The sequence below is a fragment of the Cajanus cajan genome, chromosome 1 (assembly GCF_000230855.2).
Source record: "Cajanus cajan strain Asha chromosome 1, NIPB_CcT2T_4, whole genome shotgun sequence".
Lineage (NCBI taxonomy): Eukaryota > Viridiplantae > Streptophyta > Magnoliopsida > Fabales > Fabaceae > Cajanus > Cajanus cajan.
The window spans coordinates 57,499,592-57,526,613 of NC_138517.1; the positions used below are offsets into that span (position 1 = coordinate 57,499,592).

The 27,022-nt window shown below is 41.2% G+C and overlaps 1 protein-coding gene across 8 annotated transcripts; it reads left to right on the top strand.

Moving 5' to 3' along the window:
- On the top strand, nt 1-26,663 carry LOC109794222 (beta-glucuronosyltransferase GlcAT14A). Of its 8 annotated transcripts, XR_014428320.1 has the most exons (6): nt 80-716; nt 1,229-1,304; nt 1,391-1,506; nt 15,799-16,303; nt 24,753-25,073; nt 25,235-26,663. XR_014428320.1 is itself a non-coding variant. In XM_083061252.1 (5 exons), the coding sequence occupies exons 1-5, from the start codon at nt 221-223 to the stop codon at nt 19,152-19,154; spliced, it is 1,257 nt and encodes a 418-aa protein (XP_082917378.1). In that variant the 5' UTR covers nt 76-220; the 3' UTR covers nt 19,155-22,231. The 8 variants fall into 8 exon arrangements, 5 of the variants coding, with proteins under 5 accessions (XP_082917380.1, XP_082917381.1, XP_082917382.1 ...); XM_083061252.1 differs by lacking the exons at nt 24,753-25,073; nt 25,235-26,663 and adding an exon at nt 19,091-22,231 and having other exon boundaries at nt 76-716; XM_083061253.1 differs by having other exon boundaries at nt 24,753-26,663.
- The last annotated feature ends 359 nt before the right edge of the window (nt 26,664-27,022 follow it).

Sequence of the window (27,022 nt, forward strand, 5' to 3'; positions counted from 1 at the left end):
GGATTAAAAAAAATGGGTCCATTATCCGTGAAGTCCGCGGACTTACGGACCGGTCCGCGGTCCATATACCCACCCTTAATTGTGACAAGTTTCAACCTTGTTTTCAAAGAAAAGAATCCAAAACTATGTTAACCACACACTTCCCGGTTTCCACTCCCATATATATATACACTCTCCACACAAGCCCCAGGTGTTAACCATTTAACTACCCCTTCATAAAATGTCCATCAAAATTTTCCTTGTTTCTTTCATTCTAACCTCACTATTGTTCTTTCTTATTTTCATTCCCACAAGATTAACCATAACCATACCCAACTCCACTTTCAAGCCTTCTATGAGCTTCTTCAACACCACCAATGCCACCAATTCATACCCAGTTACATTTGCCTACTTGATATCTGCTTCCAAAGGAGATTCTGGGAAGCTCAAAAGGTTGATGAAGGCTTTGTACCATCCTGGGAACTACTATTTGATTCATTTGGATTATGGGGCACCAGAGGCTGAGCATAGGGATGTGGTTGAATATGTGGCCAAGGACCCTGTTTTTGGTCAATTGGGGAATGTTTGGGTTGTGGGGAAACGTAATTTGGTCACTTATAGAGGACCAACCATGATTTCTACCACTCTACATGCTATGGCCATGCTTCTTAGGACTTGTCAATGGGATTGGTTCATTAATCTTAGTGCCTCTGATTATCCCTTGGTTACACAAGATGGTATGGTGAGTGGCCTTTAATGTTTATGCCAATTGGATTTGGATCATTCGATTTGTTCTTACTTTCCATAAAACATTTCAATTATTCTAATTATTATTACTAGTAGCACACAATGTCTCAGTTTCAAATTGTTATTGTCGTTATAGTTTTTATAGATTTGAAGAAAAAAAAAATAACACATCTCTCTTAACACATTCATTTATTGATTTAAATTTATTGAAAATTACAGGATCAGAATAAATAAAAGGTCATTAAAATATGACACGAGACATATCAAATTTATGATTTTGATTAAATTTTAACTTATCAGGTGAAGTGTATTCATAAGAGTATGTGAAGGGCATATGGCTAGCATTTTTCTTTATTGTTGTAATGATTTTATGGCATCAAATTTTTTGATGTGGAGTGAAATTCAAAATTATGATTGAGTTTGTGAAACAATGTTGCCAATGGTGATTTCATATCATGATGATTGACTCAAAGTTAAATGAATGAAAATTTCCAATTTGCAGATATGATCCAAGCTTTTTCTCATGTTCCAAGGCATATCAATTTCATCCACCATAGCAGTCAATTGGGTTGGAAACTGTAAGCACCAAGTTGTATATATATTTGTTTAGGTACAAGATTTTCTGTCTTAACCCAAAATTTTAACCTTTTATACCCATTTTCAGGTACAAGAGAGGGAAGCCAATAATTATAGATCCAGGGCTGTATAGCCTCAAGAAATCACATATTTGGATGGCCACCAAGCAAAGGAGTATCCCAACATCTTTTAAACTCTATACAGGTGTGTTTTCCTCCTTCAAACCTTTAACATTATTTTTATGACTCTGCTGCTTTTGTGTTGCATGTATCCAATTACCATGCATTTTTAGTTTACCTTTCTTGTAAAATATTTAAGTACTAAATGTCTTATACAGAGCATGTGATCCTCTGAATTAATCTGCATAGGATACTCGTTTTCCCATGGTTCGTCCATCAAGGTCATAGTTTATTTTGATCTGTTGGGTCTATTTTATATTTAGGCAAATCTAAGGTACACTATCTCAGTAATTTTTTTGTGATGATTTTTTTTTTAACTAAAATTAAGATTTTGGCATTAACTATGGATTGATGCCAAATTCTAATCATTTGATTTAATTATTTAATTGATTGATCTAGATATAGTTTATTTCTACTTCAAAAAACTACTTATTTTTACTTTTTTCTATACATATAATTTTAATCCGTGTTAGTTTTTGGTATCCAAAATATTTAGAACTAAAATGAATTAAAAACTGTACACATAGAACTAAAGTAAGTTAAAAAAAATGTATGTATAAAAATTTGGACGAATAATATATTTTAAAATATAAGAATTAAATTAGTAATTAAATCTTCGGATTTTTATTAGAGTATATACAAGAGATATAACACTTACTTTATTTTCCTTCTGTACCCGGTGAGATTAATATTGTAACCTATAGAAGAATCTAGTTAGCGTTCTATATAATTGGGTTTAACATTTGAACCCCTCAAATTAGATAATGTTATAACAAATAAAACAATTTTTTTATAAGATCAATATCAAATTTGTGCCGAATAATAAAATAGAAACCAGGAGTCTAACACTCGTCAAAAACTACGTGAGAGGTCAAGGGTTCCATCATGAATTCTCTAGATTCAATTAATTACTTCCAAAATGTCCAATTTTTTTGGTTAGGGGTCATTTGTCTCGAAGGTAAATTATTTTGGTTGTGCTAGCGTGAGAATATATAATGAGCGTGTTTAAATACAAATTTTAAAATATCTCTAAAATAAATATTTTCTATTTTTAATAAAGAAACTCTAAAGACACACCTAATTTGTATTTAAACATATTCGGAATATGCATAATGTGCTTCTAGAACTTTGCCTAATGTTATGGTTCGCTGAGTGAAAGAAATATCACAACTTCTTTGATACACATATACCTACCAAAATCACGAATCTAGTCAGTGGCATGATGATTATTACATGGATGACGCTGAAATTGAAGTGAACTAGAAGGAAAATTTTACAGAAGACCTGAATACATGGTAAAGAAATGAGTGAGAATTCAAAGGTGGCACAGAAAATACCAAGTTTTTCTTTCTATTTTTTTTTTAATGTGATCGTGTGGCACATAAACTAGGATTCAAACTGTCTTGATTTTAATTTATATTAAATAGAATTTAATTAATATAATTTTATAATTACTATTTATATTAAAATTTTTATTTTTATATTTAAAAAAATATTTAATTAATGTTAAAACAAATATAAAATAGATATAAGTATATTCAATATTGAAAAGATAAAAAAATAAGAACACATATCTCACACCCACCAAATATAATAGTATAAATAAATATATAAAGAAACTCATATGCACCCGGAAACCTTGTTACCTCGGAAAATTTGGAAATTCGAAATGTCAATTCCCGAAGACATGTGATGCTGTACGGTTTGCACATGGACATTATGTTAATGATGATAATATGATATAAATGATGCACATTTCCTATCTCTTCCTTCACACTACTTTCATTTTTTTTATAATACTCATTTAAAGATATTGTATACAGATAAAAATATAATAAATGTTCATTTTTTTTATAAAATGATTTTAATATTTTTAGTATAATTTTTCTTTATTTTTTTATTTCATAATGAATGCATTAGTTGTCATGTGTAAATTATTTAAAAATTAAAAAATACATAAAAATATAATTAATATTTAAATTTTAAAAAATAAATAAATAGAAAAAAAAAATACTTAAAAAATCAATCCATAAAAAAGAACTGAGGAAGTATTGCTTTCTTGGCCTTGCAATTCGCGTGTTTTGGGCTCGTAGAGAGGGTGCTATCAGTATTTGTCGTTTAGGCAATGCGTGTCTTCGATAATTCCATATTTTACGCTCTTTCGTGAAAGAGCTTGTGGATCATAGATGAATAGTTTGGGAGAGAATTCGTTTGGAATAAATTTATCAAGAAGTGCTTTTATAGTAGAAAATAATTAAAAGAAAAATTAAAATAATTTTTTTATAAAATAAAATTAGTTTATGATAAATTAATTTGTAAAAAATCTTTAGTATTATTTAAAAAAAAAGTAATTTGTGTATAAACTAAAGTTTATTTACTTGTTTATTTTGAAAATATTTTTAATGAAACTTATCCAGAATAATTCTCAGTGTACTGGACCTATTTTTTTTTATTTTTTTTTGTGTGGAACCTTATATGCATTATATGTTCACATAAGTTGTAAAATTTTTATATATGATCAAAGTTATTTTTCCTTTAACTGTATTTGTTCTTTAAATTCCGACCCACGTGATTTCTCATCCAAACAATTTAATCATGTTATATGTTGTCACTGTCGGTAAGTATTATTAGAGAGCTGCAGAACAAGATGTGCCCTAGGTCCCTGCCATCATGACTGTAATAAAATAATGACATATTTGATTGCCATTGTAAGAAAACATAAATGTTGGCTTAAAAGAAGCTAGTGATGGGCTCCATTTGTGATCTGTAAAGTAACTAATTAATGTATGAGGATTAAATAAGGATGTTTAATTATCCAACCTTTTAGCATCTATCTTACTCATCACCATTCACCAGTGGCACTTTAGTGTAGTTTGTTTGCTCTGCCATATGCTGTGTTTTTCACGCAGTGTATGAGTTCAATTATTACCATGTTAGTGAGTTTAAGCTTAAAAGTTTAAAATCACTTTGTTCACTTATATACTTCATTTTTATATTTTACTAGTGTACTAGTAAGCACCCTTTCGGTCATGCAATAGGTCGAAAGGGGCGCCCAAACTAATGAAACGCACCAATTGGCACCCCTTCGATCGGACGATGGGCCGAGAGGGGGGCCCGAACCAAGGAACCACACCAACTGCCCCCTCAGGACAGGAAATAGACCGAAAGGAATGCCTTAGCCGAATGAAACACAACACCCCTTCGGCCCCACGCTTGGACGAACACCCCTTCGGCCCCAAGCTTGGCCGAGCACTCCCTCGGTCTCGTGAGTAGCCAAAAACCCAGAGAAGGGGTATGAAACTATTCAAAACACCCCTTCGGCCCCAAGCTTTGCCGAACACCCCTTCGGCCCTAAGCTTGGCCGAACACCCCTTCGGCCCTAAGCTTGGCCGAACACCCCTTCGGCCCCAAGCTTGGCCGAATACCCCTTCGGCCCCAAGCCTGGCCGAACACCCCTTCGGCCCCAAGTCTGGCCGAGAACCTGAAGAAAGAGCCTATGATAAACACGTGGCAAACCAACTGCCTACTTGGCATTAATTACCATACTAGATTAAGACAGGATTAAGGTTAAATCATGTATTACCCATTTCCCAAGGATGAAGGCCCATCAGGCCCACATATGTCACTATAAATATACAGGTGGTGTGACATAAATGAGGTACGTTACTATTCCCACTAGCACATTTATTGCTCTAAACCGAACACTGACTTGATCGTCGGAGTGCCTTTGCAGGTACCCTCCCCACCATTCGGAGTTAGTAATTCGGTCGGCACGGAAGACTCGGAAAGACTCGAAGGCAGCTAAGAAAGAAGTAAGGAGACAAGTGTTCTCACGCAGGAACATTTTGGCGCCCACCGTGGGGCCGAAGCTAGAACGGTTTTCGACCCCGAAGTTAGAACGGTCTTCGACCCCGGAGCGAGATGGTACTTACGAGAAGTCAGCAAGAGAACGTTGCCACAGAATACCCCTACGGGATGCCCCGGGACAATCCTAGGCAACAAGCTAATCAGAACGAAGATGGAATGGAAGAGTCATACGTGGACCGGTCTCAACAGCCTAATCCGTCATCGGCCATCGAGCAACTGAAGGCCGAAATGATGGAACTCAGGAGGCTTCGAGAAAAAGATGCTCACGAATTATCGGCCCTGAGAAGAGAAAATGCCGAGCTCAGGAGCGATAATCGGACATGGCACCCGTCGCACGATACACGCAACCAGTCGACCCGGGACCAAGGTGAATCGTCTGGATGGTATAAGGAAGTCAATGTTCCTCGCCCATCAGGTGGACCAGCGACAACGCAAGACCAACAACGAAGACAGGGAAGGACTCCATTCACGCCAGAAATTGCCGGGGCTCGTTTGCCCGACAATTGGAAAAACCTGACCCTGGAAAAATACGACGGAACCACCGACCCTGAAGAGCATTTGGATGTTTTCGTCACCCAGGTCGGCTTATACACAGACGAGGACGCTATTCTTTGCAAAGTCTTCCCCACATCCTTAAAGGGACCGGCACTCAACTGGTTTACCAGGCTTCCACCCGGGACCGTGGACTCTTTCACGTCCTTGTCTTCCCGCTTCGTGATACAATTCGCTACGAGCCGTCCGCACCAACTCACCTTGATCGCGTTGGTCAACATTCGCCAAGAGAAGAAGGAACCTCTTAGAACTTTCATGGAGAGGTTTGGAAAAATGACACTATCTATTCGCGATTTGGACCCAGCCGTTGCCATGCATCACTTAACCACAGCATTACGACCTGGCCCATTCGTCAATAGCTTGTGTAAAAAACCACCCCGAGACCTTGACGACCTGAGACAAAGAGCCACGAAATACATGCAGATGGAGGAATTGGCTGAATTTAGAAGTCAAAACCGACCCGACTTGTTTCTCGCCAAAAAAGAAAGTGACAAGGAGCTCCCCAGACCTCGTCCCCGAGACACCACCAACCGAGAGAAGAATAACAGAGGTCCAAGGTACATGCAATACACACCGCTTAACACGAGTAGGGCCAAGGTGTTGGAACAGGCGTTAGCTACGGAAGTACTAGCTGTTCCCCGAAGAGCCATGACCCCGCCTCACGCCGACACATCCAAGGCGTGTCAATTCCACAGGAATAGAGGACACACTACTGAAGAGTGCTCCGCCCTTCGGGATCGTATTGAGGATCTCGTTAAAGCCGGACATCTCCAAAATTTTGTTCGAGGAGATAACATGAGAAACAGTTATCGTACAGGCAGGGAGGAGGACCGAAGAGAGAATCGAGAACGAGCACCCCCAAGGCACCGATCCCGTGAATGCAGCAGGTCTCAAGAAAGAAACACTCAACAGCGAGACCGAAACCAACCCAGGCGAGTTATAAACACCATTGCGGGAGGCTTCGCCGGAGGAGGGAGTTCTTCCTCGGCCCGGAAAAGACACCTAAGGGCAATCAAATCGGTTAACACCATAGGACGGGCAGCTGCTATTCGTATGCCCCCTATCACATTCACTGATCAGGATTTTCAAGGCGTCGACCCAGTGCAAGACGACCCCATGGTCATCAGTGTGGAAATTAATAACTGCATTGTAAGAAAAACTCTTGTCGATCAGGGAAGCTCGGCTGATATCTTATACTGGAAAACTTTTGAACAGCTCGGCATCCCCGAACAGGAATTGACGCCTTACGATGAACCTTTGGTGGGATTCTCCGGTGAACGAGTGGACACAAGGGGAACAATAGATCTGTACACCTATTTCGGAGACGACCAACAGAGACGAAGGATAAAAATACGGTACGTTGTGGTAAGCGCTAACACGTCGTATAATATCCTCTTAGGTCGACCTTTCCTGAACAGGCTTAGAGCCATCGTCTCTACCCCTCACTTAGCAATGAAATTTCCGTTGGAAGAAGGCAAGATCATTACATTGCACGCCGATCAAAAGACAGCCCGCGAATGTTACCTGGCCAGTCTAAAGGTACAACCGACTCCGAAGACGACCCGACGCCGAGACGTCAATGTCATTGGAGATATTGGTCAATGCAAAATTGAGGACTTAGAACTTGATCCCAGAATAGAAGACGAACATAGGGTTGAGCCGACGGAAACGACAGTCCCTTTCCAGCTCGGGAAGGTGGAGGACCAAGTTACATACCTAAGTTCCCAATTAACAGATGACGACGCGGAAAACATTAAACGAGTCTTGTTGATGTATTCAGATTTGTTCGCTTGGACAGCAGCCGATATGCCGGGCATCGACCCTAGCTTCCACTGCCACAGACTCTCGGTTTGCCGAGATGCCAAGCCTATCGCCCAGAAAAAGAGAAAAATGGGGGGAGATAGATCTCAAGCGATAAAAGAAGAGACTGCCAAATTACTTCAAGCCGGATTCATAAGGGAGGTTAAGTACTCCACATGGTTGGCCAACGTGGTGATGGTTAAAAAATCCAATGGGAAGTGGCGAATGTGCACAGACTACACGGATCTGAACAAAGCATGCCCAAAAGATGCTTACCCCCCTGCCCCACATCGACGCATTGGTCGATGGAGCGGCCGGTCATCAGAGATTAAGTTTCCTAGATGCATATTCGGGGTATAATCAGATACCGATGTACCCCCCAGACGAAACCAAGACCGCATTCATCACAGACTCAGCTAATTTCTGTTACAAGGTAATGCCATTCGGCTTGAAGAATGCAGGGGCCACATACCAGCGCCTCATGGACAAAATTTTTTCTCAACAAATTGGGGGGTGTTTGGAGGTCTACGTGGATGATATGGTGATCAAATCCAACTCCGCCGCTGATCATTTAAGAGATCTGAAAGTGATTTTCGACGAGGTAAGGCGGCACAACATGCGATTGAACCCAGCTAAATGCACCTTCGGAGTAGCAGGGGGAAAATTTCTCGGCTTCATGTTGTCAAAGAGAGGCATAGAAGCCAACCCGGATAAGTGTCAGGCCGTTATCAATATGAGAAGCCCTCTTAATGTAAAGGAAGTGCAACGCTTAGCCGGACGAATCGCCTCCCTAGCCCGATTCCTGCCCTGCATGGCTGACCGATCCAGACCCATTATGTCCCTACTAAAGAAAGCCACCAAGTTTAAGTGGACCGATGAATGTGAATCCGCTTTCCAAAACTTCAAGACGATACTAACTGCTCCACCGTTGCTTGCCAAACCCGACCCTCAGCTGGACATGATAGTGTACCTTTCGGTCTCAGATAAAGCCATCAGCACTGTATTAGTGCAAGAAAAAACAGAGCAAAGGCCGGTATACTTCATCAGCAGGGTCTTACAAGAGGCCGAAACGAGGTATCAACATCTCGAAAGGACCGTTCTCGCCCTTGTGCATACAGCCCGGCGTCTCCGACACTACTTCCAAAGTCACAGGATACTGGTCCGAACAGATAGCCCCATTGCAAAAGTCCTACGAAAGCCCGAATTGGCCGGAAGGATGGTTGCTTGGTCCATCGAATTGTCGCAATTTGATATTCGTTTTGAGCCAAGGGGACCCATCAAGGCGCAATGTATGGCCGACTTCATCAACGAATTCACTTCGCCGGTAACCCCAGAGCCACACTCATGGACACTACACGTGGACGGATCGTCCAACCAACACGGCAGCGGCGCCGGTATCATTTTGGAAGGACCGGGGACAATAATAATAGAACAATCATTGCAGTTTGGATTCAAAGCCTCTAATAACCAAGCAAAATACGAGGCCCTTCTCGCGGGACTAAGGTTGGCCGCCGAACTCGACATCACTAAGCTCCAGTGCTTTAGCGATTCACAAGTGGTAACCGGGCAAGTTAACGGCACTTTCCAGATCAAAGATCCGACTTTGCTATTATACTTTCATGCTTTCCATAAGCTAAAAAGCAACTTCGAAGAGGTCCGAGTCACGCACACTCCCCGGGAACACAACCTTAGGGCTGACCAACTAGCTAAACTCGCTAGTAGCAAGAAAACCAGCCATTTGCGTAGCGTGATACAACAACAGTTACTTAGCCCGAGCATCAATGAAACTGAATGCCTGAAGATTGATCAGGGAAGCCCGTGTTGGATGGATGCCATAGTAAACCACCTTCGGACAGGGGAAGTGCCCGAAGACCCCCTAGAAGCGAAGAAAATGAGGACCACAGCCGCGCGGTATACGTTGATTGCCGGAGAAATGTATAAGCGAGGCATTTCCTCCCCCTTGTTGAAATGCCTCACTCCCGAGCAGGCAAGCTATGTTCTCCGAGAAATTCATGAAGGAGTGTGCGGAACTCATTCGGGAAGCCGGACTCTCGCAACAAAAGTGATTCGGGCCGGTTACTACTGGCCCACCTTGAAAACCGATTGTGCTAAGTTTGTACAACATTGCAGGCAGTGTCAACAACATGGACCTCTGACGCATCAACCTCCAGAGGAGCTCCATCCTATAACCACTCCATGGCCATTCTCTGTTTGGGGCATGGACATTCTCGGACCATTCCCGCCGGGTAGGGGACAAGTGAAATTCCTGGTAGTGGCTGTAGATCACTTCACTAAGTGGATCGAAGCAGAAGCGTTGGCTACTATTACGGCCAACAATGTCCAAAAGTTCTTCTAGAAGAATGTCCTCACACGTTTCGGAATCCCATACGCCTTGATAACAGATAATGGTCTACAATTCACCGATCGACGCTTCAATGAATTTTTGACCGAGTTAGGTGTCAAACATAAGATGACCTCGGTCGAACATCCCCAATCCAACGGGCAGGCTGAAGCGGCAAACAAAGTCATCTTAAAGGAGTTAAAACGACGACTTGGACAAGCTAAGGGATCCTGGCCGGATCACTTACCGGACATCCTATGGGCATACCGGTGCACCCCACAGAGTTCAACCAGAGAGACCCCTTTCCGGCTGACCTACGGCACAGATGCAATGATCCCGGTTGAGGTGGGGGAACCTTCACTAAGGCGAACACAGTTCGATGAAGACACCAACCGGGAGGCACTCAACATTGAGATGGATTTGGTGGAAGAGATCCGAGACCGAGCTCTCATCAATATGGAGGCATGTCGCACCAGGTTAGCAAAGAAAGTTCGAACCAAAGTAAAACCAAGGGAATTTCAGGCTGGGGATCTCGTGTGGCGAACTACCGGAGAAGCAAGAAAAGACAAGGCTCAGGGCAAACTTGCACCTAATTGGGACGGCCCGTTTCGCATAATGCATAACTTGAAAAACGGAGCCTACAAGTTGGAAGAGCTCTCGGGAAAAGCTATTCCCCGAACATGGAACGCAACGCATTTGAAACATTATTTCAGTTAAATAGTATGTAATTGTTTCGGTGTACTCTTTTCCTTCCTCAGGTTTTGCCCTCTATAAAAATGTGAAAGAGGTTTTCCTGGGAAAGGTTTTTAACGAGGCACCATATCAATGAAACAAGCTCTTTCGAATCATTCATTTGCCCAATTTAATTACAAGTTAAATCATGCATGCCCTCCCGAACTACCTCGTTCGGCCAAGGATGAACAATCACTTCCCTCCCGAGTACCTTAACTCGGCCAAGGATGAAGTAACATTCCCTCCCGAACTACCTCGTTCGGCCAAGGATGAACAATCACTTCCCTCCCGAGTACCTTAACTCGGCCAAGGACGAAGTAACATTCCCTCCCGAACTACCTCGTTCGGCCAAGGATGAACAATCACTTCCCTCCCGAGTACCTTAACTCGGCCAAGGACGAAGTAACATTCCCTCCCGAACTACCTCGTTCGGCCCAGGATGAACAATCAATTCCCTCCCGAGTACCTTAACTCGGCCAAGGACGAAGTAACATTCCCTCCCGAACTACCTCGTTCGGCCAAGGATGAACAATCAATTCCCTCCCGAGTACCTTAACTCGGTCAAGGACGAAAGCTTATTCCCTCCCGAGTACCTTAACTCGGGCAAGGACGAAGTAACATTCCCTCCTGAACTACCTCGTTCGGCCAAGGATGAACACTTGTCCCCTCCCAAGTACCTTAACTCGGTTAAGGACGAACACGTGTTCCCTCACGAACCATGTGGATCGGTTAAGGATGATTCAATAATTCCCTCCCAAGCAAACCTCACCCGGCTGAAAGACATCTCAACTTTATCGTTCAAATGGAAGCAAATCTCCATAGAAAAACCGATTCATTTGAAAGCACAACGTCTACTTAAATGCGCAAGTATAAAAAAGTCCAAATAAGAACTAAAACTTCATTCAATTCAAAAGCGGCGCTCATGGCCGGGGGGGTACAATCGAGTATGGCTCATCCGGCCCAAGGAATCAAAAAAGAAACAAAAAATATACCCTATCCATATACACCATCAACAAAACAGATGTATGAATCCAAAACAGAGGCTGCCTAGTCAGCATTGGTGGTCTGCTCGGTCTCGTCATCATCATTCAGAGTGGTTCCAGGATCCTCTGCCGGGGCCGATCGGGGTGGGGCCGCATCATCCGGCTCAAGGTTATCCGGCGCCTCGGCAAAATCCATGAATTCCCCCTGAAAGAAGTCCTTGCTCAATTCGAAAGAAAAGTCAGGGGGAAAAGCGCCGAAGTGGGTTGCCTGCCGAACGGCATGCCAAAACCCCTCCTCGTGCTCCTTCACGATCTTGCCTTCGCACTCGGCCCGGAAGGCGGCCATTGCAGCTTCTGCCTCGGCCTTGGATTGTTCCTCCCGAGCAGCAACCTCTTCCGCCTCTCGGACTCTTGCTTCTTCAGCCGCCAAGGCCCGAGCCTCCATCTCCGATAAAGCCCCTTTCAACCGGGCAATTTCAGCATCAGATGCAGCCTTGTCACTTGTGAGCGCCTCTTGGGCCGAGAGGGATTCTTGAAGGGCCGCCTTAGAGTCCTCCAAACTCTTCTGGAGACTATGCAGCTCGCCCATCGGCTCCAAAGCCATCTTTCTAAAAATAGTCGTCGCTCGGACATGTAACTCACATGCCATGGCCCATTGCGCCGAGGGAGTGGCCGCGTCCAGCATCATGTGACCTTGGGCCGACAGAAGATCTGATGACATCACCCTTGCCGGCCGGATCTCCTCGGACAAAAAGTCCTTAGCCACAATGGCCGAAGGGACCGCCAAATCCGACGAAGGACCTTCGACCCTGCGTTGCTTTGGCCGCGAGCCTTCCGGACCAGCCGCATCAGGTTTCTTCTTCCCCTTGTCTTTTCTCTTCCTGCTCTTTGGATCGGGAAGAGCAATGACAGGGGGCGTCGGTCGGGGGGCCTCCATGACCTGCGGCTGAGGATCAATCGAGACACTACGATGATCTTCGGCGGAGGACCCAGCCGGAGCCTTGTTCCTCATCAGCTGCCGATAAGACAAGCCTAACCCTTGCTGCGCCATCCAACCTGCAAAAATACAACAAGTCACAAATCAACCTAACAAGCACGAGCAACAGCAAATAAAAACAACACATACCCTCTAGCTCAAAACGAGGCCGAGGCGACTTGGGAAGCAGCACCAGGAACCGAGACGGGATGCACTTCGGCAATCCCTTAAGAACGCTTAAAGCCGACAGCTCGGCGTCGGTCATCATATCCTCAGGAAAGTCATCATACTTCCGAGGTTGACGAGTCCAATAGAAGGGAAAAAGAGGCTTCCCGTCGGCATCGTAAAAATAATTTCTACCGACTACAGGGTCTATGATCACCTTCACAAACCCTGCTTTAAAGTCCTTAAAGGACGATGTGAAGGGCGTCAACAACGGTCGGTCAGGATTCCGAATCAACGACAACCACTTCACGGTTTTATTAGACGGACGCGTACAGAAAAAATGTAAAAATAAACCTACAGTCGGCTCTACATAATGATATTTACATAACACCCGAAACGCTTGCATATAAGCCCACGCGTTCGGGTGCAACTGGGTCGGAGCTACGTTTAATACACGGAGGACCCCCATCTGAAAATCATCAAAAGGGAGCGACATCCCTAACTCCCGGAAGAAACACTCGTACATATAAAAGAAATCCCCCTGACCTTCCCGCTTCGCAAGGAAAACCAGATCGAGCTCCCCAGGGCCTTCGGCCCGGCATCGTCGAAGCATGATCGGATAAGGGTCCCAACCTTCCCATCGGCCCAACGTGCAAAGGCCAAGGAGGCGTATCACGGCAGCCCTCTCATGAAAACGGGAGAAGTAGGCCGCCACTTCACCATCAACCCAGTCGTACCCGGGGACCTCACAGGGGGGAAATTTTTGCCTATAATCCCCGGGACTCATTTCGGCATCGGGCAATTCCGACCCAGAGGAACTCCCCGATTCCCCACTTCGCTCGGGGCCCGACTCACTAAGACCCCCAATCGCCTCTACTTCGGCGTTAAACGCCAACATCTCGGCATCCGGATTTTGGGCCGAACCCCCATCGCTGGCCGAGGACCCTGATGACAAGGTGACACCTTCGGTGGCCATTATCACACAATAGATAAAAAACAAAAACCAACCTTTTGGGAGTATTCGGCTCAGTGAAGAAAATATACAGAGGCCGTGTAGAGAAAGCTTGAAAAATGAAACCCCACTTCAACACTTTATATAGACTACTCGAGGCCACCCAAAAGGCTCACAATAAATGCCCCTGAGCCCCAAAGGACACAACCCTAGGCACGAAACCCAAAGGCGGCGGTAACATGCAACGGTCACTATCTTGACGACACAACTCCCCAAAAATGCATAACCCCCTACGTTCTAAACCCTAAATCTCCCCGAGCCTCTAAGTGTAAAACCCCTTCGTCTTGCATCCTTGGGCTTGGGGGGGGTAGTGTACTAGTAAGCACCCTTTCGGTCATGCAATAGGTCGAAAGGGGCGCCCAAACTAATGAAACGCACCAATTGGCACCCCTTCGGTCGGACGATGGGCCGAGAGGGGGGGCCCGAACCAAGGAACCACACCAACTGCCCCCTCAGGACAGGAAATAGACCGAAAGGAATGCCTTAGCCGAATGAAACACAACACCCCTTCGGCCCCACGCTTGGACGAACACCCCTTCGGCCCCAAGCTTGGCCGAGCACTCCCTCGGTCTCGTGAGTAGCCAAAAACCCAGAGAAGGGGTATGAAACTATTCAAAACACCCCTTCGGCCCCAAGCTTTGCCGAACACCCCTTCGGCCCTAAGCTTGGCCGAACACCCCTTCGGCCCTAAGCTTGGCCGAACACCCCTTCGGCCCCAAGCTTGGCCGAATACCCCTTCGGCCCCAAGCCTGGCCGAACACCCCTTCGGCCCTAAGTCTGGCCGAGAACCTGAAGAAAGAGCCTATGATAAACACGTGGCAAACCAACTGCCTACTTGGCATTAATTACCATACTAGATTAAGACAGGATTAAGGTTAAATCATGTATTACCCATTTCCCAAGGATGAAGGCCCATCAGGCCCACATATGTCACTATAAATATACAGGTGGTGTGACATAAATGAGGTACGTTACTATTCCCACTAGCACATTTATTGCTCTAAACCGAACACTGACTTGATCGTCGGAGTGCCTTTGCAGGTACCCTCCCCACCATTCGGAGTTAGTAATTCGGTCGGCACGGAAGACTCGGAAAGACTCGAAGGCAGCTAAGAAAGAAGTAAGGAGACAAGTGTTCTCACGCAGGAACAACTAGTTAACAAGAAATCTTTAACACACTCGATTTATGTTTAAGACTGCAGATGACTTGTTAAGCTTAATAATAATGATTAATTACTAGGACAAATTCTCATGAGTTGAAATCTAATTCAATTTTATGAAATTAGTTTATTTGGTAATAATTGTTTTCTATTTATTTTATTCATACCACTAATTAATATAAAATTTTCAACATATATGAATTAGATATTTTGAACGTAAATTTGTATGATTAAACATTTGTAAATAATATGATAATTCTGAGTAATTTATAAATTTAACAATAATTATATATCATCTTAAGAAAATAAGTTGTAAATCTAACTTAATATTAAAAAAATTATTATAAAATGATGATCATTTTCTATTTATATATTATATTTTAGTCATATATATTTTTAGTCAATGTGAGAATGTGAGATGTTTAATACAATATGTTATATTAGTAGATTCCTTTAACATTTCAAAGCTTTTAAAATATGTTTAAATATATTAAATACTTCATTTCATATAAATATAATTATATTACATTGTATTATACATTCTAACGCAGCATGCATTATTACCTTTCTTGGTAACATTTTAAATATTAGTATATTAAATACTTTATTTCCTATAAATATGATTATTACATTGTATTATACTTCTAACCAAGCATGCATAACCTTTCTTGGTAAAATTTTAAATATTAGTTAACTAACTTGATGCTATCACTAATCTTCCAAATTCAGGTTCAGCTTGGACAATACTATCAAGATCATTCGCAGAGTATTGCATCATTGGGTGGGAAAATTTGCCAAGGACCCTTCTCCTCTACTACACAAACTTCGTGTCATCCCCAGAAGGGTATTTCCAAACGGTTATATGCAACTCCAAGGACTACAAGAACACCACAGCAAATAGTGACCTACACTTCGTTGCTTGGGATTACCCTCCAAGACAACACCCAAGGACACTAGGGCTCAAAGATTATAGGAAAATGGTGTTGAGCAACCGTCCATTTGCAAGAAAATTCAAGAAAAATGACCCTGTTCTAGACAAAATTGATAGAGAACTTTTGAAGAGGCATCGTGGGCAATTTTCTTTTGGGGGATGGTGCTCAAAGGGTGGAAGAGAATGCCCTAGTTTGAAAAGTGAGCATTATGGTGTTCTAAAACCTGGTCCAGCCTCCAAAAAATTGAAAGCTCTCCTTTCGTATACTCTCTCTCGTGAGGTTTTTCGCAAGAAACAATGCCGGTAACTTTTACTTCATTTTCCGTACTTGATCACTCTCAAAGATTGTCCTAATATTAGAAGTGTACAATTTTTAACGTGTGGTTATTACATGTTGAATTTTATTAAATTAAAAAATATATTAAGTAAAGCCTATAACATTTTAAAATTACTTGATACTTTATTAAATAAATTTTATTTAACGTATGGGACCCTCTTAGATTTGAGGCAAATATTAAATAATCTGAAACCACCCATAATAAGAATTTATTATAGAATCACAATTATATTTTTTATTTAAATAAAATAAATATGTTTTAATTTTAATTTTTATAATTTTTTATTTTTATCTCTTTAAAAATTTAAAGTTATTATTATTTATTTATAATGTTTATTTTAATGTAGATAAGTAATATATGTTTTTACGATTTATAAATTTTTTTAAAGTCTCGCACACTAACTTAATATAAAATATAATTGTAAGTGCCACGATCACACACCATAAGATGAACACAAAAAATGTTAAAAATTATTACATGATACTAGAAATTAAAAAAAAAATCAATCCTAAAAGAAAAAAAAAATAACTTATAGAAACTAAATTAAAAATAACTCATTTTACAAATACTAAAAGTATATATAACTCATTATTAACCTATTTATGATACATATATTATCCTTATTTGTTTATGTATCAAATAATATATATGTATTACTAATAAATAAAAAATTTATATATATTATTTATATATATATATATATATATATATATAAACTAATAATTTGACAAATATAAATTAGTATACATTATAGTATACTTTATAAAAATATAAATATATTAGGTAAGATTTAAATACGTTAAATAAAGTTAGTTTAAAAGTATATGATATAAATATAAATTTTAGTAACTAAAATATATAAGTTAGATGCTCAATACTTATATTTTATATTTCTAATTAACATTCTTCTAAGATATTTATATTGATAAAAAAAATTATGCACCGACTATATAAAATAGTTTTTCATTGTTATTTAATCACAAATTATAACTTATTGTAAGTTATTAACTTGCACACTAATAATCTCAAAAGTTATATAAATAGTAATTTTTTAATTAGTTAACAGTATAAAAATTTCACACTGATTAGTGATGATGCATTACAATTCTACCCATATGTATATTCAATATATATTTATATTTATTAAATTATTCATTTTTCTATTAATATATTATTAGTATTAATTTATCAATTATATTATTAATGTTAATAATAATATGTTTGTGGAGAAAAGATAAATACTAGAAGGGAAGCTGAATAGTGAATATCAAAAACTCGTACTTTTCACAAGAGTGTGAAGTAGTATCCGCAACACATGAAGTGTTGAAAAAGTAATCAAAAGAACGATGAAAAATTATACTGGTTCTTCTCAAACATAGAGACTACGTACATCCAATTTTCAATCCAATTATATTGAATTCCACTAACTTTCTTAAAGTTACAAGTATTTTTTTCCAAGCCACTTCTAGCTCTATTACAAGTGTTCTTTGACTAGCCTTTTCAAGTCAAGCCTTTTCAAGCTTTACAAAAAGTATTCTTTGACTGGTTTCTTCAAGCTATTATCCAAGTATTCTTTTACAGTCAAACCTTTCCAAGCTCTACAACAAGTGTTTTTTCACTAGTCCTTTCAAGCCACTATCCAAGTATTCTTTTACAGTCAAACCTCTCTAGGCTCTACAACAAGTGTTCTATGATTGGCCTCTTCAAGCCACTACCCAAATATTATTTTACATTCAAGCCTCTCTGAACTCTACCTTATTGTAGGCACCCAATTTCGTCTAGGGTACCCAAACCAAGGACAAAGGTCTACTAGAGCGAAACAAAAAACCCTTAAGGGGTCTAACGCGTTGGGCAGTAGTTTTGTTATGATAATATCTCTTGTTAAATAAATAATTTTGACGATCTGACCATTGAAATTAAAGGTCAATGTATTGAGAAAATATCATCCAAAATGGTGAAAGACCCTTCTTTTGAGTTACATCAACCCTCATCAGGAAATAATCATCATAATGACCAAGGGCTTCTACAATTCTATGGAACACGTGCCTTTACATTCGAAATCTTCGTCGAAATTGAGCATCTGTCTAAACTGAATTCTCAAAGAAGTGATCATTGAACAATCGATTGTGCCCTTCTTCAGGACATCGATCAATCATCATTCTTTTTTTTCCTTCGACGAGTAGTGTTGTCAGATTGTTGTTGCATCTCAAGTGCTATTCTCATTATTTGTTCGTCGGTGTTGTCTTCAAGTTCCTCATCTATAACTTGCTCAAACAAAGCATCAAAGTCTCTATCGAAATCCATTTTGTGGTAAACTAAAGTGTTAACTTTGGGAGAGAATAGGAAGAAACAAATAGATTTTGAGGAAAAAAGACAAGTAGGTTTTGATAATGAGATACAACAAATGTGTATCAATTATATAGTGTCATAAAAAATGGCTAGTTTGCAATGGCTAGTTATAACAACTAGTTTCATAAGCATAAGTGAGAAAATAGTTGCAACAAATTAAATTCAATTACAATAAAACTAGTCTAATTTGCGATAATTAAAATTACAATTGTATTTATTCTCCTAATTTACGCCTAATAAAATTACAAGCCAATTCGTGATCTTTGAGTTGCTTCTTAGTCATCCTAGATGTGTCCTTCATGAGAATGTCATACATTGCACTAAAGTTAGTCGTCTCCTTCGCTTCAACCTATTTCTTTACTGTAGCACTTCTTTCTAACATTGCTTTTGTCATATTATCCAGCTCCTTTTTGTTGGAAGATGTTTCGTCAACCTTTACTTTACTCTTTCTTTTCAATGCCTTTTGACCTATTGGATGAGAAATTGGTGTTGTTGGGTCATATTCTTCACAATCATTGATGGAGGAGGCCCATGGACTAAGGGCCCAACTACTAGAGCCATGACAAGGATGATGCATGAAGAGTGGGCCCAAGCCCAAGGAAAGCCCACTACTTTATTTTGTTGGGCTTTGTTTCAAGCCCATTAGATTAGGGTTAGCATAGGAGTGGGCCTTAGTGCCATGTATTTCTTTTGGGCCTTGTATTTTCGGCCTAGTAGTGTAGGAATGTCATTTAGAGGTCATGTGAATTTAGGGTTAATTAGGTTACATGTGAATCTCCATTAGCATGTAATTAGAAGCACATTTGGAGTGCATTTCGGCCATGTGCTACACATGCACAAGGTGTGATCCGAAATGCAACTCAAATAGCTTCCTAATTACATGCCAAATGAGTGCACATGGGGAGGTGGCCGGTTGGCACCAAAATTTGAATTTTAGAATTCAAATTTTGGCGCCTAGAGTTAAGTTAACCATACCATGGTTTTACTTAACTCTAGGTGAACCCAACTTAAACCCTTAACCTAATTTCTATTATAAATACTTGTATGACCGGATTGTAGGATACTTTTGGATGATATATTGATGAGATTTCTTACCATAGAAATTGCCTATCCGAAAGTCACTCTCCTAAACTCTACCCTACTTGAGATCCTCTCCTTGTAGAGTTAGGAAAGCATTCCTTCTTCCGGACTTAGCTAGACGCAAGCTAGAGTCACATTGGAGCTTCTTGGAGCCTCCATTCCTTGTCAATCTTCCAAGGAACCGAGGAGCATTGAGGGAATTCTTGAGGATTTCCAAGTGGAACCTCATCAAGTGGTATCAAGAGCTTCGGTCTTCAAGAGATAAGTCATCTTCTTGAATTTTGATCCGTGGTTCAACTTGTCATCTTGTGTTCTTATTGTTCAATGTTTGAGTTCATGTCATTTTAGAGTTGATTCTTTCCTAGATCTATTTTCTTGTCTTAAAATTGATGGATCTAGTTTTGGATTTGCTTGAGTGATTCATATATGCATTTTACTTTGAATTGCTTCCATGAATCATGCTCCATTCTCTTGTGCTTAATTAGGAATTTTCTGCCTAATAGCCTTTGAATTTGTTTGAGTCATCTTTGCATCTTATTCGGTCATTTAAATGCTTGAGTCTTTTATTTTTAAATCCATGTCTAGTAGGTTTGTGTAGTTCTTTTATGTTCATCTATCTTAGCTATGCTTGTTGATCCTTGATTTTTGATTTGCACCTTGAAACCATTTTCTGGATTTGGCCGAGATCCATTTCTTTTCTTTGGTATAAGCTCATGAATTTTTGTTTCATTTTTGAGTTCATAAACTACTATTAGATCATTAGTAGTTTTCTTAGAATTTTAGGCTTCCAAAATTTTGAAAAAAATGTCTTACACAAAAATTCTTCAATCCGTGAGTGTTTGATCTTGTATCATTGGTGTGTGCTGAAAAATTGTGTTAGGATTGTAATTTGAATTTGAAAATTGGAGCCAAAACCGTGCATGTGCTACATAAACCAACCAAGCAACAAAAGCATGTCACATGTTCATTACATTTTGAACTAATTTGTGTGGCATTTGAATTTCAATTTGAATTCGGTTTTGGTGTTTCACTTAAGGTGTGACCGAGAGTTTGTGAGGTTCTTTTAAAGAAAAAGGCAACTCCTAAGATTTAAAAAAAAAAGAAAAAAAAGAAAAGTTCAAAATCAAAAGTGAATTTAAAAAAAAAAATATGCTAAACCTAATTTGAAAAGTAAAAGCCAAATTAAGGAGTTTAATTTCTCAATTTGTTCTTCTCGGTTTCTACTTGTTTTGGAGTCATTAAAAGGAATTTTCAGCTCACCTATTTTTGAGTGTTTGGTTTTGTGCATCTACTCTAGAACCTTTCTTAGGTTTGTTCTTCCTTGACCTAGTTTAATCTTGTCTTGTGTGTCGCCACCGGCCCAAACGGGCCTCGGCGGTCGCGAAGACGGTCGAGCTCGCTTTTTATTTTAGTTTTGAAAATGTATTGGATTATTAGAACGACTTGTTCTCAAACTGAGACCTTGTCGATCTTATCCAATTTATTTATTAAAAGTCTCACCCATCCATATTAATCCCAAGCGGGACCCTCTATGGATTAGTGGTTTTCGTAAAAGGAGGGTTCGTGGAGTCGCCACCAATGTTTTACTCAAAACATTGGAAAAAGGGATAAGGCAATTGATTTTATAAATCAACTTTGGTCATTACAACCAGAGTTGGGTAAGGGAGTCGATTACGCGTGGGGAAGGTGTTAGCACCCCACAGCGCCCCTTTCGGGTTCCCTATGACAGATTATTTCTAAAATAACAGCGTAAAATTACTAAATTACCCCTATTTATTATAAGCGATTATAAATTAACTATCTACATGATGACAGTTAAATATACAAACAGAAAGCAGTAAAAGGAAGGATTTTAAGAAGAAAACCTTTGAAGCGTGCTTTTATATATTTCGTAAAAATGGGAAGCTTTTTGGCGTTCCCTCGCTCTACAAGCCCGCTCGCTCCCTCCTATAAAATTTTGACTATGGAAATCCGGAGGATTTCCCTTCGACTAGGTTCGATCCTCAAGCAAAATGGCTCGGGGCTCAAGAACTTTGTCGGATCAACTCTCCGAGTGATTTCTAGGGCAGAACACTGCTCAAAAACCCCAGAATACTCAAGGAGAGGGTTGAAACTCTGTGAAAAAGTGTGGAATGACGTCCAATTGACGTCATATTTATAGGGAATAGGCGCAATACGGCCTACAGAAGCAATACGGCCGTATTGAAATTTTTGAACTTCAATACGGCCGTATTGAGTTCAATACGGCCGTATTGAAATTCAGAAATTTCAATACGGCCGTATTAAGTTCAATACGGCTGTATTGAAGCTTCAATACGGCCGTATTGATTTCAGTACGGCCGTATTGAAGTTTCAGAAACTTCAATACACCGTATTGAGTTCACGGCGGCCGTATTGAAGCTTCAATACGGCCGTATTAAGTTCAGTACGGCCGTATTGGGCTTCATTCCCTCCACTTCCTTATTTTGAGCTATTCTAAGACCTCTAGACCTACAGAGAACCCTCCTAGGGCCTTCTAGGAGTCCTTCTGGCTGATCTTCCTTCAGTCTTCGAGAGTCTTCAAGCTTTATTTCCGACCCGGACAATTTTAGGGGTCTACAGCTGCCCCCCCTTTACTTAGTCGGACGGCCTTTTGGTGTACCGGCTGACAAGTAAAGGAGTTGACCCAATTGTCCGGGTGATGCGCCGACCTTCTGACTTGTAGCGTCTTCCGGTGGAAAATTGTTGAGTAACCTCTCCAGGTTGTTGCATACCTCGGCGCTCCTGACAACCTCGGTAGCTAAGTTTACCCTCTTCAGGTCCTGCCTCTTAACATTCAGCAGTGTGAGTTTACCCTCTCCAGGTCCTGCCTCTTAACATTCAGCAGTGTGAGTTTACCCTCTCCAGGTCCTGCCTCTTAACATTCAGCAGTGTGAGTTTACCCTCTCCAGATCCTGCCTCTTAACATTCAGCAGTTGAGTTTACCCTCTCCAGGTCCTGCCTCTTAACATTCAGCAGTGTGAGTTTACCCTCTCCAGGTCCTGCCTCTTAACATTCAGCAGTTGAGTTTACCCTCTCCAGGTCCTGCCTCTTAACATTCAGCAGTGTGAGTTTACCCTCTCCAGGTCCTGCCTCTTAACATTCAGCAGTGTGAGTTTACCCTCTCCAGGTCCTGCCTCTTAACATTCAGCAGTTGAGTTTACCCTCTCCAGGTCCTGCCTATTAACATTCAGCAGTTGAGTTTACCCTCTCCAGGTCCTGCCTCTTAACATTCAGCAGTGTGAGTTTACCCTCTCCAGGTCCTGCCTCTTAACATTCAGCAGTTGAGTTTACCCTCTCCAGGTCCTGCCTCTTAACATTCAGCAGTGTGAGTTTACCCTCTCCAGGTCCTGCCTCTTAACATTCAGCAGTTGAGTTTACCCTCTCCAGGTCCTGCCTCTTAACATTCAGCAGTGTGAGTTTACCCTCTCCAGGTCCTGCCTCTTAACATTCAGCAGTTGAGTTTACCCTCTCCAGGTCCTGCCTCTTAACATTCAGCAGTTGAGTTTACCCTCTCCAGGTCCTGCCTCTTAACATTCAGCAGTGTGAGTTTACCCTCTCCAGGTCCTGCCTCTTAACATTCAGCAGTTGAGTTTACCCTCTCCAGGTCCTGCCTCTTAACATTCAGCAGTGTGAGTTTACTCTCTCCAGGTCCTGCCTCTTAACATTCAGCAGTTGAGTTTACCCTCTCCAGGTCCTGCCTCTTAACATTCAGCAGTGTGAGTTTACCCTTTCCAGGTCCTGCCTCTTAACATTCAGCAGTGTGAGTTTACCCTCTCCAGGTCCTGCCTCTTAACATTCAGCAGTGTGAGTTTACCCTCTCCAGGTCCTGCCTCTTAACATTCAGCAGTTGAGTTTACCCTCTCCAGGTCCTGCCTCTTAACATTCAGCAGTTGAGTTTACCCTCTCCAGGTCCTGCCTCTTAACATTCAGCAGTGTGAGTTTACCCTCTCCAGGTCCTGCCTCTTAACATTCAGCAGTTGAGTTTACCCTCTCCAGGTCCTGCCTCTTAACATTCAGCAGTGTGAGTTTACCCTCTCCAGGTCCTGCCTCTTAACATTCAGCAGTTGAGTTTACCCTCTCCAGGTCCTGCCTCTTAACATTCAGCAGTGTGAGTTTACCCTCTCCAGGTCCTGCCTCTTAACATTCAGCAGTTGAGTTTACCCTCTCCAGGTCCTGCCTCTTAACATTCAGCAGTTGAGTTTACCCTCTCCAGGTCCTGCCTCTTAACATTCAGCAGTGTGAGTTTACCCTCTCCAGGTCCTGCCTCTTAACATTCAGCAGTTGAGTTTACCCTCTCCAGGTCCTGCCTCTTAACATTCAGCAGTGTGAGTTTACCCTCTCCAGGTCCTGCCTCTTAACATTCAGCAGTTGAGTTTACCCTCTCCAGGTCCTGCCTCTTAACATTCAGCAGTGTGAGTTTACCCTCTCCAGGTCCTGCCTCTTAACATTCAGCAGTGTGAGTTTACCCTCTCCAGGTCCTGCCTCTTAACATTCAGCAGTTGAGTATAGTTTGTCTCCACAGTCCACAATGCTGCTTCGACGGTTTGTTTTTCTGATTTTGTGCCGCTGAGGGCTGGATAACGCAGGGATCCGTCTAGGGGATGTGCAGTCATTCATAGGTTTCTGTGCCCCAACTTGCATTGCATTGTTGGTACCCATGGGGAATTTTTGACTCCTTGAGGTGTAGACACAGATGCTCTCTCTTTGAGCGATGCCTTATGTTTGGCTGACGTCCTTTTGACGTAGGTGGAGTATCCCGGTTGTCCTTATTCGGGTATCTCTTTTGGATTTTCTGATTTTTGCTGCCTCTGTGTAGGCTGTTATCCACTGGGGATTTTGTCATTCATTTCTTGACTGGCCTCTTCTGTTAGGCAAATAACCTTGATGTTTGGTGCTTGGCTGGATGCCGCATTCCGCTTGGGGAATATTTATTGATATTTTTTTTGATTTTTCTCCTTTTGCAGGGATGCCTCTGAGTAGGCGATTGGGGAATGAGGGATCTTATGTATCCCAGAGTATTATTTATGAAGCCTCTGCAGGCTTAGCCTCACTCAACACTTGAGTTGGAGAGCTATCATCACTGAGGAAGTTTAAGTCCTTTGACTTGGATATTCTGCTTGGGAGATCGTACTTCCATTGGGAATTTTGTCGATTTTGCTTTGATAGCTCTCGCTGGGATTTTTCCGTGAGCTTGAGCTGAGGTTCCCTCTGGGGAGTATTATTTCTGCGAGCCTCTCCAGGCTCAGTTATTCTGCATACTATGGAGGATGTGGAGTATTATTTTGGTAAGCCTCTCCAGGCTTAGTTATTCTGTACAAACTGTTTGTTGGATTTTCTATATCCTTGCCTTTTTTCATTTTCGGCTTTTTCTGTATTTTGCCTTTTCTTCTGATTTGGCTTTTTCTGTATTTTGCCTTTTTTTATGTTTTTGGCTTTTGCTGTACAGAAATTAAAAGTGCTAAAGAAATTAAATTCAGTTATTATGAGAGAGTATTATTTCGGCGAGCCTCTCCAGGCTCAATTATTTTGTAGGAGTATTATTTCGGCAAGCCTCTCCAGGCTCAATTATTCTGAAGGAGTATTATTTCGACAAGCCTCTCCAGGCTCAATTATTCTGTATGACGAGGGAGTATTATTTCGGCGAGCCTCTCCAGGCTCAGTTATTCTGAGAGTATTCTTTCGGCAAGCCTCTCCAAGCTCAGTTATTCTGAGAGAGTATTATTTCGACAAGCCTCTCCAGGCTCAGTTATTCTGTGGGAGTATTGTTTCGGCAAGCCTCTCCAGGCTCAGTTATTCTGTGGGAGTATTGTTTCGGCAAGCCTCTCCAGGCTCAATTATTCTGTGGGAGTATTGTTTCGGCAAGCCTCTCCAGGCTCAGTTATTTTGAGAGTATTCTTTCGGCAAGCCTCTCCAGGCTCAGTTATTCTGTATGATGCTGTTGATTTTCTGAATCTTTGCATTTTGCTTGCTGCTGTCATACACAAGCAATTTTCTATTTTTCTATTTTATGTAATTGCCTCATGATAAGGTCTTTGAATGTGCAACTAATATGTGTGATGCATGCAATACAATTTTTTATTTTTGTTCATTTATTTAGAAAAGTGAGTGGCTCTCCCTATCCTCTTCTTCTTGGAGGACTTTCTGTCATTGACGCGAGGGAGTATTTTTATGAGCCTTTATGCAGGAGATCTATGGATTTTATAGGAACCCCTCCAATTTTCTTTATTTGACCGATTATTAAGAGAGTTTCGTACAATTTTTGAAACATCAATTTAGAGGCATAATCACATGGTCAAGAGAGAAAAGAAATGAATAGATATTTTATTGATATTCGCAAGTGTTTTTACAGAAAGATATACAGAAGGAAATTTATGAAGAATGGCTGGCCAGGGTAGGCTATATACATTGGGCTTAACAATTATATCTGTAATTGTTGCTCTTTACGTTCCCCTAATTGCTTCGGCCTGAGCCAGGAGTGTAAATGCTGCAAGATGCTTGCTTCTAGAAGATAATCACTTGAATCGCCTTTCGGTTTTCGATTCAAGCGATCGTTGCTTGCTTTGCTTTTACATCTTATTCTTTTGCCCCTAACTTTTGCCTAGGACGTATCCTAGCGGGGATGATTTTGCCGTTGTTTTGCCTAGTACCCTTGTACTGGCGGGCTTTTTATTTTACCCTAACTTTTGCCTAGGACGCCCTTTTTGGGTTTTCATCCTAGCGGGCCTATGCAAGCAACGTCTTCAAGCATAGTACTTCTTTACCACGTCAGTGTTGACTAAGTATCGAAGTTCTTTTCCATCCATGTTTGTGAGGATCAATGCTCCTCCTGAGAAAGCTCGTTTTACCATGTACGGTCCTTCGTGATTTAGGGCCCACTTTCCGATTTTGTCCTTTTGAGTTGGTAGTAATTTCTTCATTGCCAACTCTCCCTCATGGTAGACTCGAGGGTGGACTTTCTTGTCAAAAGCCTTTTTGATCTTCCTCTGATAGGCTTGACCATGGCATATGGCGTTCAGCCGTTTCTCTTCAATGAGGTTCAACTGGTCATACCGGCTTTGAACCCATTCTACCTCGGAAAGTTTTGCTTCCATGATTACTCTCAGAGAAGGTATTTCGACTTCAACAGGCAGAACTGCCTCCATTCCATAAACAAGGGAAAATGGAGTAGCTCCTGTGGATGTACGTGCTGAAGTCCTATAACCATGGAGAGCGAAGGGTAGCATCTCATGCCAGT